This window comes from Homarus americanus, unplaced genomic scaffold (genome assembly GCF_018991925.1).
Source record: "Homarus americanus isolate GMGI-L3 unplaced genomic scaffold, GMGI_Hamer_2.0 scaffold5589, whole genome shotgun sequence".
Lineage (NCBI taxonomy): Eukaryota > Metazoa > Arthropoda > Malacostraca > Decapoda > Nephropidae > Homarus > Homarus americanus.
The window spans coordinates 3,730,738-3,748,014 of record NW_024736650.1 but is presented as its reverse complement, the minus strand read 5'-3'; the positions used below and the strand labels follow the sequence as shown (position 1 = coordinate 3,748,014).

The 17,277-nt window shown below is 41.7% G+C and overlaps 1 protein-coding gene, 1 long non-coding RNA gene and 1 other non-coding gene across 3 annotated transcripts; all 3 read right to left on the bottom strand.

Annotated features, from left to right (window-relative positions):
* Positions 1-742: 742 nt before the first annotated feature.
* LOC121872242 (putative uncharacterized protein DDB_G0271606) lies at positions 743-8,424 on the bottom strand. The gene is made up of 4 exons (XM_042374909.1): positions 8,385-8,424; positions 7,296-7,498; positions 1,558-2,945; positions 743-1,505 (listed from the first exon to the last, which is right to left on the bottom strand). Exons 1-4 carry the CDS (start codon positions 8,422-8,424, stop codon positions 743-745), a joined length of 2,394 nt encoding a protein of 797 aa, XP_042230843.1.
* Positions 8,425-13,238: 4,814 nt separating this feature from the next.
* On the bottom strand, positions 13,239-16,116 carry LOC121872210. The gene is made up of 4 exons (XR_006090058.1): positions 16,085-16,116; positions 14,884-15,027; positions 13,962-14,049; positions 13,239-13,333 (listed from the first exon to the last, which is right to left on the bottom strand). It is a non-coding gene; the product is annotated as an uncharacterized LOC121872210 (long non-coding RNA).
* On the bottom strand, positions 14,320-14,401 carry Trnas-aga. The gene has a single exon. It is a non-coding gene; the product is annotated as a tRNA-Ser (tRNA).
* Positions 16,117-17,277: the final 1,161 nt, after the last annotated feature.

Here is a 17,277-nt window from a genome sequence, read left to right as displayed (position 1 = left end):
CTGTTTTTGTGTGGCGCCACCAATCACAGCTCAGTGGCAGGAAAGTAAGCGACGTTGGTGGATGTTTCGTAGACCAATAGGCACGCTCTGTAGCAATTACGTCATAAGGATCCGCCCACCGGAATCGGCAGCTCTCACCGTGGTTGGTTGGATATCGACCCCCTCCACCAATGGTGAGCCCCGACGCCCGCAGGCAGGCAGTGCATCTCATATGACAGATGACACAGAGTATGTTTACTTCCAAAATTTACTTCCGTAATATTATCACGTGACGACACTTGCTTTCGATTCAGTAATTGTGTTAGGGGTGTCATATTCACAAATATTTTATGTGTTTTGCTCAGGCACGAGAGAACACAAGAGAAGGGATCAAGTTAGGGAATAAAGAGAGAAGAGAAGGGAGGTTCCCGCGGTGGCAACAGCGAAGCGCACGGGAATGTGAGGCTCCATAATTTGGTAGATTGACTGCGGTTTGTTGAGCGCCTCCGACCAGCCATTAAGGGCGACTATTGTATCCCAAATTTATTTCAGGTCACGGGATGTTTTCACGGATATGACATAGACTCCGCTTTATTGGCATTTTCTTGGGAACTAGAAACAGGGACATGTTAAATGACCTTACCCCTGGCATCGACGCGAGGCTCTATTAATGAACACATTTTCAGTGGTAGCTTTTGACCGGGGCTAAAGTGTCGGAGCCGCCGAGCTGTTAGGGTTGAGGACGCCGCCACGGGATAATAAGTTATGTCATAAACTTCCTCATAAACGCTAACTTTTCTCTCAAGCTCCTGAAGGATGACGCGTATCTCTTGAAGACTGTGATGGCCGACCACCTCCACTGTGATGTGTCTGTCTCTCCTACACCCACGTTGTTGCCTGATGCTTTGTTCCTGTTGTTGCCTGATGCTTTGTTCCTGTTGTTGCCTGATGCTTTGTTCCTGTTGTTGCCTGATGCTTTGTTCCTGTTGCTGCCTAATGCTTTGTTCCTGTTGCTGCCTGATGCTTTGTTCCTGTTGCTGCCTGATGCTTTGTTCCTGTTGCTGCCTGATGCTTTGTTCCTGCTGCTACCTGATGTTTTGTTCCTGATGCTGTGTTCCTGTTGCTGCTTGATGTTGTGTTCCTGTTGCTGCCTCATGCTTTGTTCCTGTTGTTGCCTGACGCTTTGTTCCTGTTGTTGCCTGATGCATTGTTCCTGTTGCTGCCTGATGCTTTGTTCCTGTTGTTGCTGATGCTTTGTCTGATGCTTTGTTCCTGTTGTTGCTGCCTGCTTTGTATGCTTTGTTCCTGTTGTTGCCTGATGCTTTGTTCCTGTTGCTGCCTGGATGCTTTGTTCCTGTTGTTGCCTGATGCTTTGTTGTGCTTTGTTCCTGTTGTTGCCTGATGTTTGTTCCTGTTGTTGCCTGATGCTGTTGTTGCCTGATGCTTTGTTCCTGTTGCTGATACTTTGTTCCTGCTGCTGATGCTTTGTTCCTGTTGTTGCCTGATGCTTTGTTCCTGCTGCTACCCTGATGCTTTGTTCCTGTTGTGCCCTGGATGCTTTGTTCCTGTTGCTGCTACCTGATGCTTTGTTCTGCTGCTACCTGATGCTTTGTCTGCTTGCTGCTTGCTATTTGTTCCTGCTGCTGCCTGATGCTTTGTTCTGTTGTTGCCTGATGCTTTGTTCCTGTTGCTGCCTGATGCTTTGTTCCTGTTGCTGCCTGATGCTTTGTTCCTGTTGCTGCCTGATGCTTTGTTCCTGATGCTTTTGTTCCTGTTGCTGCCTGATGCTTTGTTCCTGTTGCTGCCTGATGCTTTGTTCCTGTTGTTGCTGATGCTTTGTTCCTGTTGCCGCCTGATGCTTTGTTCCTGTTGTTGCCCTGATGCTTTGTTCCTGCTGCTGCCTGATGCTTTGTTCCTGTTGTCCTGATGCTTTGTTCCTGCTGCTGCCTGTTGCTTTGTTCCTGTTGCTGCCTGATGGTTTGTTCCTGTTGCTGCCTGATGCTTTGTTCCCGTTGCTGCCTGATGCTTTGTTCCCGTTGCTGCCTGATGCTGTTCCTGTTGCTGCCTGTTGCTTTGTTCCCGTTGCTGCCTGATGCTTTGTTCCTTGCTGCCTGATGCTTTGTTCCTGTTGCTGCCTGATGATCCTGTGCTGCCTGATGCTTTGTTCCTGTTGCTGCCTGATGCTTTGTTCCTGTTGCTGCCTGATGCTTTTGTTCCCGTTGCTGCCTGATGCTTTGTTCCTTGCTGCCTGATGCTTTGTTCCTGTTGCTGCCTGATGCTTTGTTCCTGTTGTTGACCGATGTTTGTTCCTGTTGCTGCCTGATGCTTTGTTCCTGTTGCTGCCCATGCTTTTGTTCCTGTTGTTGCCTGATGCTTTGTTGTTCCTGTTGCTGCCTGATGCTTTGTTCCTGTTGCTGCCTGATGCTTTGTTCCTGCTGCCTGATGCTTTGTTCCTGTTGCTGCCTGATGCTTTGTCTTGTTGTGCCTGATGCTTTGTTCCTGTTGTTGCCTATGCTTTTGTTCCTGCTGCCCCTGACTCTTTTGTTCCCGTTGTGCCTGATGGTTTGTTCCTGCTGCTGCCTGACTGCTGCCTGACTCTTTGTTCCTGCTGCCTGACTCTTTGTTCCTGTTGCTGCCTGACTCTTTGTTCTTGCTGCCTGATGCTTTGTTCTGTTGCTGCCTGATGTTTGTTCCTGCTGCTGCCTGAGGTTTGTTCCTGCTGCTGCCTGACTCTTTGTTCCGTTGCTGCCTGATGGTTTGTTGTTCTGCTGCTGCCTGTTTCTCCTTTGTTCCTGCTGTTGCCTGATGGTTTGTTCCTGCTGCTGCCTGACTCTTTGTTCCCGTTGCTGCCTGATGGTTTGTTCCTGCTGCTGCCTGGCTCTTTGTTCCTGCTGCTGCCTGATGGTTTGTTCCTGCTGTTGCCTGACTCTTTGTTCCCGTTGCTGCCTGATGGTTTGTTCCTCACACTGCCTCAGGTTTCACTTAACTTTTCCACCCAGCTTGTTTGCAGTTGTCAGCTATCACAAAGTTTACAGTTTATCTTCCCAATCGTAGTAGGAAGTGTTAGCAAGCTGTATGCTGTCTTAAATCTAAAGAAATTATAGTGTGTGTGTGTGACTCTTATCAGAACATTCAAACATATTGTATAATGTATTTCGACCTTATCCACCCTGAATTAGTTATATTTTCAAGACTGAAGGCTGAAACTTAGTCTTTTTTATTATTGCTTTATTCTTTTTGCCCGCTTGCTTTTAATGTTTTCTTAACTTATATTTATCTACCACCTAAGTCCCTTATTTATGTTATTTCATGTACTGTGCAACATGGTATTGACTCTTCTTTTATTTAAGGAACATCATTGTTCGTGAATAAATAAATTTATAAATGTATAAGCAGACAATCATGTATATTTTATGCAATGGCTGCTAAGAATAAAAATGTATATGGCTTATGACAGGAGTCTACGCTAAAGACAAGCTCGTTCTCTAGACAATAACACGTTTTCTATGATAACCTTAAATATTTATGGTAAAATTTAATCGAGAGATGGCGCAGCAGTCAGGGGCTGAACGTTAATTGAATGTAGTACAAGTTTCTCTATATATTCCTTCCTTGGTATAACACACCATTGTGACGTCACTAACAAGCCATTTGCCTGAGTGAGTCGTGAGGGAAGGATGTGCCGTGACTGGCTATTATGTGGTGATTATTTTTGTTATTAAGTTATTTAAACACAAGCTTATGTCGCTACTGTTCTCTGCGGTGAGTAAATTGTTGGTATTTTTATTTTCATAATTATGTTACATGTGATGTTAGAGAGTTGGTTAACCACCGCCATGGTAGTTTGTTAACCCAGCAGGTAGTTACTGAGTTTTATTCGTCATCAAATGGAAATTTATGTGAAAAAGTTTTATGAAAAGGTAATTGCAAAGATAAACTCCGCCATTTTATATATTATGCTGCCTTGGTATTAGTGTAGTTTATATTGGTGTTTGTAGTAAAAAATAATTCGTTGCCGTCGACGATTTGGTGAATTGACAAAAATTAATATGGTTAATATTTGTTTTTAGCCCGATAAGTATTTCGGATTTTGGTTAATATATAGAACTAACCCGCCAGGGCTGCATAGCGCCGATGCGGCCGTATCATATCACGTCTAGAAAATGCCTCAAATTTCACCATATCATAGGAAGTTCTTTCTGTTTAATATACCGGGGAAGTTAGGTAGGTTTGGTTGGTTAGGTCTGTTCTTACCCACAAATGTTAAGTAGCGTTTATTTTAAAAATATCCATTTTTTTAACATATTTCCACAAACTACAACAGTCTCCACTATAATATAACAATGAAAATCCGGCGTTTTTATAATTGTTTTCAATCAATTTCACTCGACTAAAAAACACCAAAATTCACCAGAAAAATTATTTTTCATGCCAAAATAGGCTAACCTATTACCATATACCTATACTACCCTAACCTAACCAAAGTACACCAGAAAAAAAAATATCTTATACCATCAATAGTGAGATGAGTGAAGGTTTATACCAGAAATAATTTATGGAATTGAACCAAAATTTCTGGAGATAATATTTATATAATAACGAACACGAAAATGGAAGTGAGAATGCACAGAACCTATTAGAACCTGACCTAACCGAACCTAACTTCCAAACCTGTACATTGTCGTTTAAATTTCCGGTAATACTGCAGCAGGCGGGTAACACCAGAAGGAGATGTACGGTTATGTTCGGTTGGTTTTTTTTCCATAATAGATCTTTGGATGACAGTAAGTAATAAAGTCATACAATAACTGTTTATGGTGTAACTATAGTGTGCCGTCTACAAAGATATCTCTAGTCTAATCTTACTCAACCTAACCTGGCCTAATCTAACCCAACCAAACTTATCCCGGGTCCGACTAATTACCCAAATGTAGCCAAATATAGCCGGAATGAAGTCAAAGAATGGTCCTACATGAATAAATCGGACTGCCAATCACTTCTCGACTAGTATTTGGTGTCAGAAAGTCACAAAAAATTGGAAAACTTACTTTAATCTGAGTTAATAGACCTGACATATCAGTTAATTCAAAACAGGTCCATACACTTGTATACATCCATATAAAAGTATGATGAAGTATTATAGCTACTTTCCAGTAATGTGTAATACGCAATATCTCTTATCAGTGTTATCACCAAATTATTAATCACTGAAATTATCATAGGGTTGACCTTAAGCATTAAAAATTACAGAATATAATTAATTTCATATGATCATGAAAATCTAGGGATGACTCTGTCATGATGGTGACTTGCTCAGAACATTAGCAGCATAATTTCAATGGTTAAATAAATGCTTCAGGCTATGCTTATCAACTACAAAATGATCAATCACATCTTTAATGAAGGCTTTCTTTCTATCTAATAATTTATGGCGCTGCACGCTGAGCATGTACAACGCAGACAGGCATTCAGTTGATACTTTTATCGAATCCCTGTCTTGACACGTGACTGCCAAACTCAGCCCAGCAATTTAGATTAATATGCAGTGTACGAAATGATAAACATGGCCATTGAACAAATAAGAAAATTCATAGGGATATGAAAGATTACTTTAGTATGTGGTTGACCAAGGCCTCTCAGCTTGAGAGTGTTGGTGAAATGGTATCAAAGTCATGCATAAGTACAGTAGGCATCAAGTAAATTGTAACTACCGTAAAAATCCAGCCATTCCATTCCTTGGTCACCTTGTAAATGAGATGGAAACCCACTTTAATACAGAGTCAAGGACATGTGCTGCCCTCTTCCAAATCATTCCAAATGGCTAGTAATCTAATAAGTGGTAAAATTATAAAATAAATAAATAAGTTAAAAATAACCTTGGCATGTTTGTAAAAAATTGCTATTTTGGACAATTGCCTTTTCCTCATCTCTCTCCCTCTTGAATTAAGGCGCTGGAAAAAACTGAATACCAAGAAAGAAATGTCGCCATCTAATTTCATTGAATCTCTCATATATTGTGACAGACATGTAAATTAGTATTTCTAAATCTGTATGAGCTACTGTGTATTGGTTGTGTCTCTCCAGTAGGTTCTTCTGAAGCTGAATGCTTGCTCTCTGGACTAAGGCACATTTAGAGCTGCCTGAGAAACAGGATGATAGTGGAAAGGTAAAACCTCTGATACTCATGGTCAGAAATCTCAACCCCTTGCAGTCTTTCAACACGGGTTGCGTCGGTAACAAGAATGATTTTTCCATTTTATAAACATTGGGTAGAGTGATCCAGACCTAAATTGCACCCTTAGAGGTGCATCTGCCAGCCCATGAAGCTAGTGGGAGGAACTTAGTGGTTGATAGGACCGGTCCACTGTTTCTGCATTTCTGCTTACAGGATGGGTGCTCTCAGTGTGAGATACTGCTGAACAGGAGGGGTCACGCCAGCAAGGGCACTTAGTAATGAAATTTGTGTAGAAAGGCCACGAGAGGGTTAACTGGCCTGGCTGTGGTGCATCATGATACTGAAATAGTTTTACAGGTCATGATTTACATGTTTGTTCAGAAAACAACAGAAGGCTCTTCACAAAACAAATCCTATTTGAATGCTGTGTATGGCGCCTCTGAAAACAAATTAGATTTTCTGTAAATAGCTCGCTGTAATTTTATTTATTTTATTCACATTCTCTTTGGAATCTTTGTCCATTTACATTGTACTTCCAAATTTGTAGTTGTGGTGTTCATAGTTGCCTTTTTAAGTTTTAGTGCAGCCAATAACATATTCTTATCTTCATATTAACTTATTTTTTAGTTTATTTACCTAATGGCCACCCACTACAGGTGAACCATACAGAGGGAAGAAGGCCAGTGGCCTGTGTAGGATCCCTCCAGCGTTTTTCATATTCTTGTATATGGCTGCTTTGAAACCCAGTTCTGTTCTCTGATTCCACAGTTTGAGCCTGTAGACTGTTCCATAGGTCTACCAGCCTCTGTGTGAAGAAGTATTTCCTTATATTTGTCCTGCACGATAACTTGGTGAACTTATAGTAATGTCCCCTCTCGTTGGTGGTGCATAACATCACAAAAAATGGCCCGGGTTGACATTTCCCATCCCTTTCATGATTTTGAATGTCCCTATGAGATCTACCATATTGTGTTGTCTGAAGAGTTGTTAGTCCTTAGGCACTCAGTCTACCTGGGTAATTGAGATGATGAAGTTCAGGAATCATCTTAGTCGCTCTGTGTTGCACCATTTATATGAATGTTAAGTCTTTTTGGAGGTAGAGTTTCTGTGCCTAAATACATTAATTCAGATGGGGACCTACGTGATACTTATAAGGTTGAAGGAGCCTTTTCTTAGCTTTATATTTGAAGGTACGACTTATAATTCTTAAATCTTGGTTATCTTTTTTCATTGCTGCCTCCACTTGTTGTGCCGCCTTCAGTGATTGGTTTATCACAATGCCTAGATCTTTTCTCAACAGTGAAAGTGTTTTAACAGGATAGTTGTGATTATGGTTGTTGTACCCTACATGGAGAGACTCACATTATATAATGATATAAAGCCTATGCCAGTCATGCAACCATTTGCACAGCTCCAGCAGATCTTTTTGCACGGTTGTGACATCATCTTGACTTTGTGCCTACCCAAATATCTTTGTGTTGTCCACAATCTTGACAATATGGTAATATATTGTCATCTATGTCATTAATGTAGGTCACAAATAGGGTGGGTCCAAGGACAGAACCCTTTTCTAAATTGAACTTACCCCATTCAATACCACCCTTTGAGCCAACTGGACATTTATTTTAATATATTGCCTGTGATGCCTTGTGCCTGAATCTTAAAGGCTAGTCGTGCATGTGGGACTTGTCAAACGTCTTAGAAAAGTCCATATCCAACCCATTCACTGGTAGACCCTGGTCCATGTACCCTGTTACCTCTTGAAGGAAAGTGAGTATTTATTAGGCAGGATTTTCTCCATGGAACTGTGTTGTGATGCATTGATAAGACTGTGCTTTGTCAGGTGTTGGATGATGGCACGACATTTCTTAATATTTAATCCTTATATTTTCATATACTGTACTGTATGTGATGTTAGGCTGATCAGCTTGTGGTTTTCTCCTGTACTTTTTCTACCCTTCTTGTATACTGGGGTGATGTTGGTTGATTTCCAGTCCTTAAACATTGTACCTTGATCCAATGATTTACTGAATTGGAGTTTTAATGGAGTGTAAATCTTGTTTGTTACTTCCCTTATCACTTTGGTCTGTGCTCCGGCTACTCTGCCCACCTTATTCTAATAGTTCTTTTAATTTGCTTGACATATGTAAGTGTTTAGTACAATTGTGGACCAATGTTTACTCGCCGCGGTGAAACTGAGGCACGGGAATGAGTCTCTGAACTGACTTACCCAAACTGTTGTATCTCGTTTGGGGTCGATGCTGCTTCATTTTGGAAGGGAGCGAACCTTTGACCCTGACTTTACATTTTTCTGTGATAAATTTTGCACCCAAATTATATTTTCATTTTGTATCATATTTCAGTGAGACTGATCTGATAAACCAATACAATTTAATTTATACTTACTCACTGGTGGTCTTTTTTAAGAATATATATTTTTTTCTAATACCCCGCTGGGCAGGGGTTGATTAGGTCATCATAACTTCTGGTTTCATAATTGGTGCTCATTTCTTGTAATGTCTTTAAATGCACAAAAGATATCAACTTACGTAGATGCAATATTGTTTGATAGAAGGTTACAGTACAGTACTTGAATATCAAATGGGTGGGAAGGCCGTTGATATGTCCTGTCTTATCAATGTTAAAGTCGGCCTCTCCTCCTGGAGTGTAGAAGTTGGTCTCTTTTCTTCAAGAGTTCATATTGGTCTGAGGCATCACGTGGCAAATCTAGCATCGTTCTAGGCGTTGTCACATGACTAATATTGGCACGGAATATCTTGGGCCTAAAATTGTTTATCTCCTAATCAATAAATTATAATTATATACTTATTTGGTCAACTTATTATTTTACTATGAAGTAGTTTCTTATGAAATTTGGTAACAAAACAAATCCTAGTTTAGGAGAGAAAGTTCTCACATCCTGCCAAAAATAAGCTTCCTTTCTTACTAGTCATTCAGGCGGTACATTCAAAAGCACTTACTTTGTTAAATCGTCCGTATCACTAGAAACTTAAGACTATAATCAACATAATAATATATTACTTTGTATAACGAAATATTTACATTTATACAGTCTTGTATTTACATTTATCGCGTCCTTTTTCGTGACAGTCGAAGTGAAATGTCGTCGGCTGTGAACTCTCCAACACCCTGTATTTACTGGATAAGTTAATTTTGAGAGTAGTTTTGCTGTGAAATATATTATACCTTGAGGGTCTTGATGGAGAGAAGTTTTGCTGTGATATATATTATGCCTTGAGAGTCTTGGAGAGAAGTTCTGCTGTGTGATATATATTATACCTTGAAGGTCTTGACAGTGTGTAGTTCTGCTGTGTGATATATATTATACCTTGAAGGTCTTGACAGTGTGTAGTTCTGCTGTGTGATATAAATTTTTACCTTTGAGAGTCTTAGCTCTGCACTATTAAAGATATGTGGAAATTTAACCAACCAACACTTGAATAAATGTTTGCAAATTAGGTTCAGTGGTTTTGGTTGGATTGGTATATTTTGTCAGGGTCTTTTTAAATCTTTCAGATTGTGTGGTTGTCTGAGGTGAATGGCTGGTTGGCTCAGATGGACTGCTGACTGGCTGGATCTGGTGGACTGGGGACTGGCTGGCTCATGTGGACTGCTGTCTGGCTGGCTGGCTTTGGTGAATGGCTGGCTGGCTCAGGTGGAAGGTTGTCTGGCTGAAGCGAACGTCTGGCAGGACAAGAACCCCACTAAGCAGGTAAAGTACTTGTGACAATATGCAATGTATATATGTAAGGTATTTATGAACATTGTCTAAAACTTTTTGAATTGCAGGTTTGTGTGGCTGACTGTGGACCCACAACAAGGTGCTGCCTGGAGGTGAGTGAGAGGAAGGGGGTGTGGGTGGGTGGGAAGGTTGACTGGGTGAGAGAGTTGGGTGGGTCGGAGGGAAGGTTAGGTGGGTGGGAGGTTGGGTGTATGGGTGGGAGGGAAGGTGTCTGCATGGAAGTGAGTGTTTGTGTGGATTGGAGGTCCTCCCATCCACACACACTCCCTTCCATCCACACGCCCTTCCTCCCATCCATGCACCAAACCTCCTGTCTACTCACCCTTCCTCCCATCTACACCCCCTCCTGTCCATCCACAAACCCTTCCTCCCATCCACACACCCTGAGGGTCTTTTTAAATCTTTCAGATTGTGTGGCTGTCTGAGGTGAACGGCTCAGGTGAATCGTTGACTGGCTGAGGCGAACGTCTGGCAGGACAAGAACCCCCACCAAACAGGTAAAGTACTTGACAATATGTATTATCTACAATATATGTAAGGTATTTATGAACATTGTCTAAAACTTTTTGTATTCCAGGTTTGTTTGGCTGACTGTGGACCCACAACAAGGTGCTTCCTGGAGGGTGGTAAAGGTTATTTTTGTAATAGTAACAGCACCATAGTTAGTAGATACACAGTAGTAACTCCGCCTTGTTCGACTGAACATGCCGGTCCCCAGCCCGGATAAAGGAGGAGGGCTACTTGATCACCACTGCATTACTTCGTTTTCAGACCAATTTATGGTAGTACAAGGTACAGTAACTTTTATTTTATCAAGAAGACCATGTTTACTGTATATTTACCAAGACCAGCATTGTAGTATTTTATATTTGGATAGTATCGATAAGCGAGATATTTACATATACACTCACTTTCACTAGGTGATACCACTGTTTAGTATGGCAAGACCACCCAGGTAGTGCACAGTATATTAGGTTTTGTAGACATGAAAAATTTAACAATAAAAGGAATTGTATATAGTTTATTTTTTATTATACAATACATATGCGTTTGCAATAATACTCCGGAAGTTTGATACAGAAAGACTACTAAAGAACTTGTCAAATATCCTTATTGTTCCTTGGGTTATACCTGCGCTGTCTAGGTACTTAATAAGACTACCCGAATGTCAAGTAAACTGTTATGAATTAAAACCTTTATTATCTAGTATTAGTGCAGGAGGAAATCGGAACTTGCAATGGTTGGGAACATCTCACAAGATAAAAATGTTACTCATTTCGAAATAAGCACTTTACCACTATGCTAACATTATTTCTCTGCAGATATATTGTGATGGAGGCGTCATCACGATTTTACATAATCTATCAAGTATTTCTTAATTCAACGTTTATAAGGGACTCCACTTAAGGTTAGTTTATTACACTAGACCTTAATGATTATATCATGTCAGGTTTTGGTCTTACACAAGATTTAGTTTGATCTAATAATGGAAGTCATGTACTTTGTGAATAATTTTGACCTGATACAGTACAGACCAGTATATGGGGATTTCTAAATTTATCTAAATGACCAAGTCTTTAGTTTTCATCACTTGTCAATTTACTAGCCTTTTGGGCATGTGTGTGAATGATGAGGGGGATGGTAGATGGGCAGGTAGGTATGGGTGTGATATTTGCTAGGTTTACACTGTTCAACACCCTTCTCACATCTGTCCCAGGCTGGAGTTTGGGGCCCCAGGACAGTTTTGCGAGATATACACACTACCACTATACCACCATCAAATTACCTGTATTTCATTTCAATTCGTTACAATTTTAAACTTGACTATTGGATTTCAGTCTAGCTTTTTGTACAACTAAGTTAATTTACATTGCGTGTTGTACATAATAAGTTTAAGCAAAACTGACTTCCATTCACCAATTGGTGTGCAGTGTCCAGATTGTCAACATTCCGTAAGTAAAATCCCTACCGTACTTTACTTTCATGTACTATTATTTTCAAAATAATAGTATCTACAGAATCAAAAACGTATGTTTACGGACATGGCCAATGAATTTCAAAATGAGCACCGACACCTGTTGTTTCTGAGGGAGTCATTGTCTAACACCACCATAAAGTGCATTTTTGATAATGTACATCTCGTAATAACTACACCGAAATGAGATATTACAATGCCTTCTGTAGGTACAGTCCTGTGGTCATCATGAGTTTTGACTTTGCATACCCAATAGGTCACTACATGGGCATTAGTTTGTAACGGTTCTACATAGGCTGGCACTTGGATGTCAATTAATGATAAGTACTATACATAGGCTATCATGTTGGCATCACAGAGGATCCATATACAGTACTTCACACCTCACCTTCAGGTGTAAAGTTCAGTTTACAAGATTATTATTCTACTTTTCCAAAATCGGAGTATAAAAGATGTCAAATTTATTCAGTGTTTATTTGATTATGAACATATATTGTATAATGAGAGCCAACATTATATTCTCTTTCTCGATACAAGTGCCAACCATTACACAATATATCTACCTTTTTTTATAAGGTTTGGCTTGACTCAAGGACTACTTTTACGTTCTTAAATATTACTTTACTTTAGTTTAAATTATTTTCTTAATTGTATAAATAAATTTGTGCTTAATAAGGTGGTAGTCATGAAGGTGTGGGCTGGTTGACAGTAGAGAACAGTCCCTGACGTCATCTGGCCATCTTGCTTTCACATCTGGTGCATCGATCTTGTACATCAACCACCTGTAATGAGATTTTGAATTTAGATCATTCTTAATTAACATTAATGTATCATTACCAATACACAACATTTACCCCAAAATTTCTTGCATTCTATACTTGCATCCTTACATAGATCCATACACTCTAGCACCAGCCTTCCTGCTCTTATGGCTGCAGCAGTCTTCTCACAGGCATCATTACAACATTCCTTCACAGTACATGCCATTTTACTCAAATTCATAACATTCACTTTTAACCATTGTATGAGCACCACCAAAGCCCGTGCCCGAGTGTCCTCCACTGCCCAACGTACGAGCGCTCCTCCACTGCCCAACGTACGAGCGCTCCTCCACTGCCCAACGTACGAGCGCTCCTCCACTGCCCAACGTACGAGCGCTCCTCCACTGCCCAACGTACGAGCGCTCCTCCACTGCCCAACGTACGAGCGCTCCTCCACTGCCCAACGTACGAGCGTCCCTCCACTGCCCAACGTTCCTTCTTCCCCTACCCTTCTCACAAAGCAAGTCACTCATTTTCAGTCTTGCATTCCGTGGTTTTTAGGATAGCCATACAAAGGTAACTTAACTGGGGAGGCTGCATTATCATGTGTTAATCCTGCTCAAGGTTGGTTCTGTCACTTCCTCTATGTTGGCTTTCAAGTACTGTACATAATCTGTTACCTGCAATATATTTCGAGTTATTTATGAAGAATGAAGGTTTAACATAATATCCTTCTACCACTAGACCACCTGTACTTAAACAGACGCCAACTGTACAAAAGTTCTCAAATTTTAATAATTTACAAAAGTAAATTTTATCTAACTTGAAAATAAACTTTGTATTCATGGTAAGTAAACGTAAGTGGCTCATAAAATAGTTTGAATTAATGTTCTTTAAATATATTAGATAAAAAACACGTTTTTATATAATAGATAGCTTCATACTGATTTGGTTCAGTCTAGGTTAGCTACAGTATGTTTAATCTTCAGTAAGTTGGGATGGTTAGGTTAGTAAAGTTAATAGAAACCCACCCACAACAACTTGCTTTACTTGCTATATTTACTGCTATACTACTACTAATTTTCTCAAATAACCAACAGGCATGTAGTCCTGTATATTTATACCGTCACTACGACTTGTATAAATTTACTGTAATATCAGTCTCTACTGACAGTCCACACAGCAATCCAGAGCCCTCCAACACACACAGCCCTCCAGCACACACACCCTCTACTGCCCAGTGTAGGGGCATAGTGTTGAGTGGTTTATGGGAAGACCATAATAGCCAAGATATACAAGTAACTTAACTGATGAGGCTGAAGTAACATGCTGGGTGCTAAATCTTGCTTAAGGTTCTGTCACTTTTCCATTGGCCTTCACATACATCAGCGGTCACCTGCAACATGTTTCAAGTTGTAATTTATGAAGAAAGAAAATTAAACTTGCAACTTCCATCTACCACTAGACCACATTTACTTAAACTGCCCCCAACTGTTTACATAAATCATTACCTCCACATTAGTTTGCTCAAATTACTGCTACACTATGCTGTAATACACATCTCTACAATGCTTCATGCACTATACATAAGAAAACATAAGAAAATAAGGAGTTTGCAATAGGCCGGTTGGCCTGTGCATGGCAGCTCCTGAAAAATACCAGTTTTCGCAGCGAGTAGGATTTGAACCTACGCGGGAAGATCCCATCTGATTTCTAGTCAGACACCTTAACCACTCGGCCATCACTGCTTATTCAGCCATCACACAAGGTTTACTACAGCTCTCTTACTAGACCTTCCCTCCCTCATGCCCCCTTAAGTGTCCCCCTCGACAGCTTGTTTACACTTTGTTTGAACGACAAACTTCACCACAACCACCTGCCCACCTCGTGTACAATTCCTTCTTATGGGAACACAACCCTATCCTATACACCACCACAATCCCCCCCCCCCAACCTGTATACAACACCCCACACCATCTCACAAAACGTTAAATGACCCCACAACAAGCCAAACCCACCTACACTCAGAACGTTACATGACACCACAACAAGCCAAACCCACCTACACTCAGAACGTTACATGACACCACAACAAGCCAAACCCACCTACACTCAGAACGTTACATGACACCACAACAAGCCACACCCTCACAAAACATAAATGACACCGTAGCAGGTTACACCCACCCACACCTTCACACAAAACGTTAAAATTGACATCAAGGAATACCGTTGTGTAGTGTGAGAAGATTCACTTCTCACGCTCGTGGTCTGTTCCCACATACTACACCACACTTCACTTATGACCTCATACTGCACTACACCAATAACAGAGGGTTTTGAACTGTTGTTGGATTTGTCGTCAGTCCTTGATCTGAAAAAGAAAACAAAATCACCAGAACATAGAAATACGTAGATTGGTTAAGGTTAAATTGATCTTGAGCTGAAATAAGCTGGGGGATGAATCTTCAAGCGAGCCAAATATTTTAACGAGGTTAATTAGATGGTTGCTGCCTTATCTATCTATACATTTTAACGGTGTCTTTACATACATCTTAACGTTTATTTTAGGAACTTTTTTTTCAAGTAGACAACCAACGAACCTCTAGGTTGGGTTACGTTACGTTTTTGGGTTAGTTTGGGTTGTTGAGCAATGAGTTTTTCCGATGGTAAAATCCATGGTTGTCCACTTTTAAAAATTTACCAGCTCCCTGCCCCGCCCCGTCTCGTCCGGCTAAAATCCGTAATAAATTCAGTTTCAACTCCCAGAAATCGTAGTTAAAGAGTAAGCAAAGAACTAGCCAGTAAAAATTATATCTTAATTCCGCAAAAAATCGTTATATTTTTGTTAAACCTTGTCATTGCGGCGGTTTTTAATGCTGAATACAGTGGCGGTGATGAACGCTTGGGGAAATGTGTAATTATTGAGTTATGACCAACCGGCTCCGCCAAAAGTGAGTTGGGCTTCGAAGCAAGATGGAAAATGATAAATAAAAAAAAATAAATAATGCAGTAATCATAACCCAATCTGGTCATTGAACTCGCTTACTGGTTAAATGTGCTTATAGTTTAGGCTCGTTTGTCGTGGCTCATTTGTCGGTATATTTGCCTAAAACATTAAGAAATTATTGGTTAGACGTTAGAGAAACACTTGATATAATACTAAACCATATTAATGTATTTGTTTAAGATGCAATGTAGGTACGATAGGCCTTACAGCCCAGTGAAATTTGGGGATACGACCCAAGGAGACAAGTGAACTGCAACAACCGGCTTCCAAGTTTTTTACTTAAATCTGCATTTATTAAGCCATAATCAAGTATATTAAACACTACCCAAAAGAATAACCATTTCTCTTGGCCATTTTGACTGTAGACAGTCGGGGGAAAAATTTACATGTATATAATGGAGACTGGAGGTGCGGGGCTTACCTGCCTGTCAGTTGTAGCCAGTGAGTGGTCGGTGTAGAATGGGACGAAAATGAGTTAGTCGACACTTTATATACGAAGGTTGAGAGTGACGTCACGAAGCTTCATTGACTCATTTTGAAGATTTATTGAAGCATTTGAAGCTTCGAACATGAATATACGTTAAAATACGTAAAAACGTAAAATTTATGGCCCAATTTCACTCCCTCCCTTCGTCCACCTACCACCTCTCCCTCTCCACATACCACCTCTCCCTCCCTCCACATACCACCCCTCCCTCCCTCCACATACACCACCTCCCCTCCCTCCCTTACCACCCCCCCTCCCTCACATACCACCCCTCCCTTCCTCACATACCACCCCTCCCTCCCTCCACATACCACCTCCCTCCCTCCACATACCACCCCTCCCTCCCTCCACATACCACCCCTCCTCCCTCCACATATACCACCCCTCCCTCCCCTCAACATACCACCTCTTCCCCCTGCACATACCAACTCTCCTCCCTCCTCCACACCACTACCCCTCCCTCCCTCCTCCACATACCACCCTCCCTCCCTCCTCCACATACCATCCCTCCCTCCCTCCACATACCACCCCTCCCTCCCTCCCCATACCATCCACCCTCCTCCACATACCACCCCTCCCTCCCCTCCACATACCATCACTCCTCCCCCCTCCACATACCACCCCTCCCTCCCTCCCTCCACATACCACCCCTCCCCTCCTCCACATACCACCCCTCCTCCCTCCCACATACCACCCCTCCCTCCCTCCCTCCACACAGACCACCCCTCCCTCCCACACCTACCACCTCTCCCTCCCTCCTCCATACCACCCTCCCTCCCTCCACATACCACCCCTCCCTCCTCCTTACCACCCCCTCCCTCCTCCACATACCACCCCTCCCTCCCTCCTCCACATACCACCCCTCCCTCCCTCCCCTCCACATACCACCCTCCCTCCCTCCTCCACATACCCACCCCTCCCTCCCTCCACATACCACCCTCCCTCCCTCCACCTACCACCTCTCCCTCCTCCCTCCACATACCACCCCTCCCTCCTCCACATACCACCCTCCCTCCCTCCCACCCACCACCTCCCTCCCTCCACATACCACCCTCCCTCCCCTCCATACCACCCTCCCTCCCTCCCACATACCACCTCTCCCTCCCTCCCTCCCCTCCACATACCAC

Coding starts and splice junctions, on each gene's coding strand:
- LOC121872242 (XM_042374909.1), bottom strand. CDS start 8,424: ATGAAGCAGCATCGACCCCAAACGAGATACAACAGTTTGG. Junction 7,499..8,384: donor AACGAGATACAACAGTTTGG/GTAAGTCAGTTC, acceptor CTCTCCATGTAG/GGTACAACAACCATAATCAC. Junction 2,946..7,295: donor TTCAACCTTATAAGTATCAC/GTAGGTCCCCAT, acceptor AACCTGAGGCAG/TGTGAGGAACAAACCATCAG.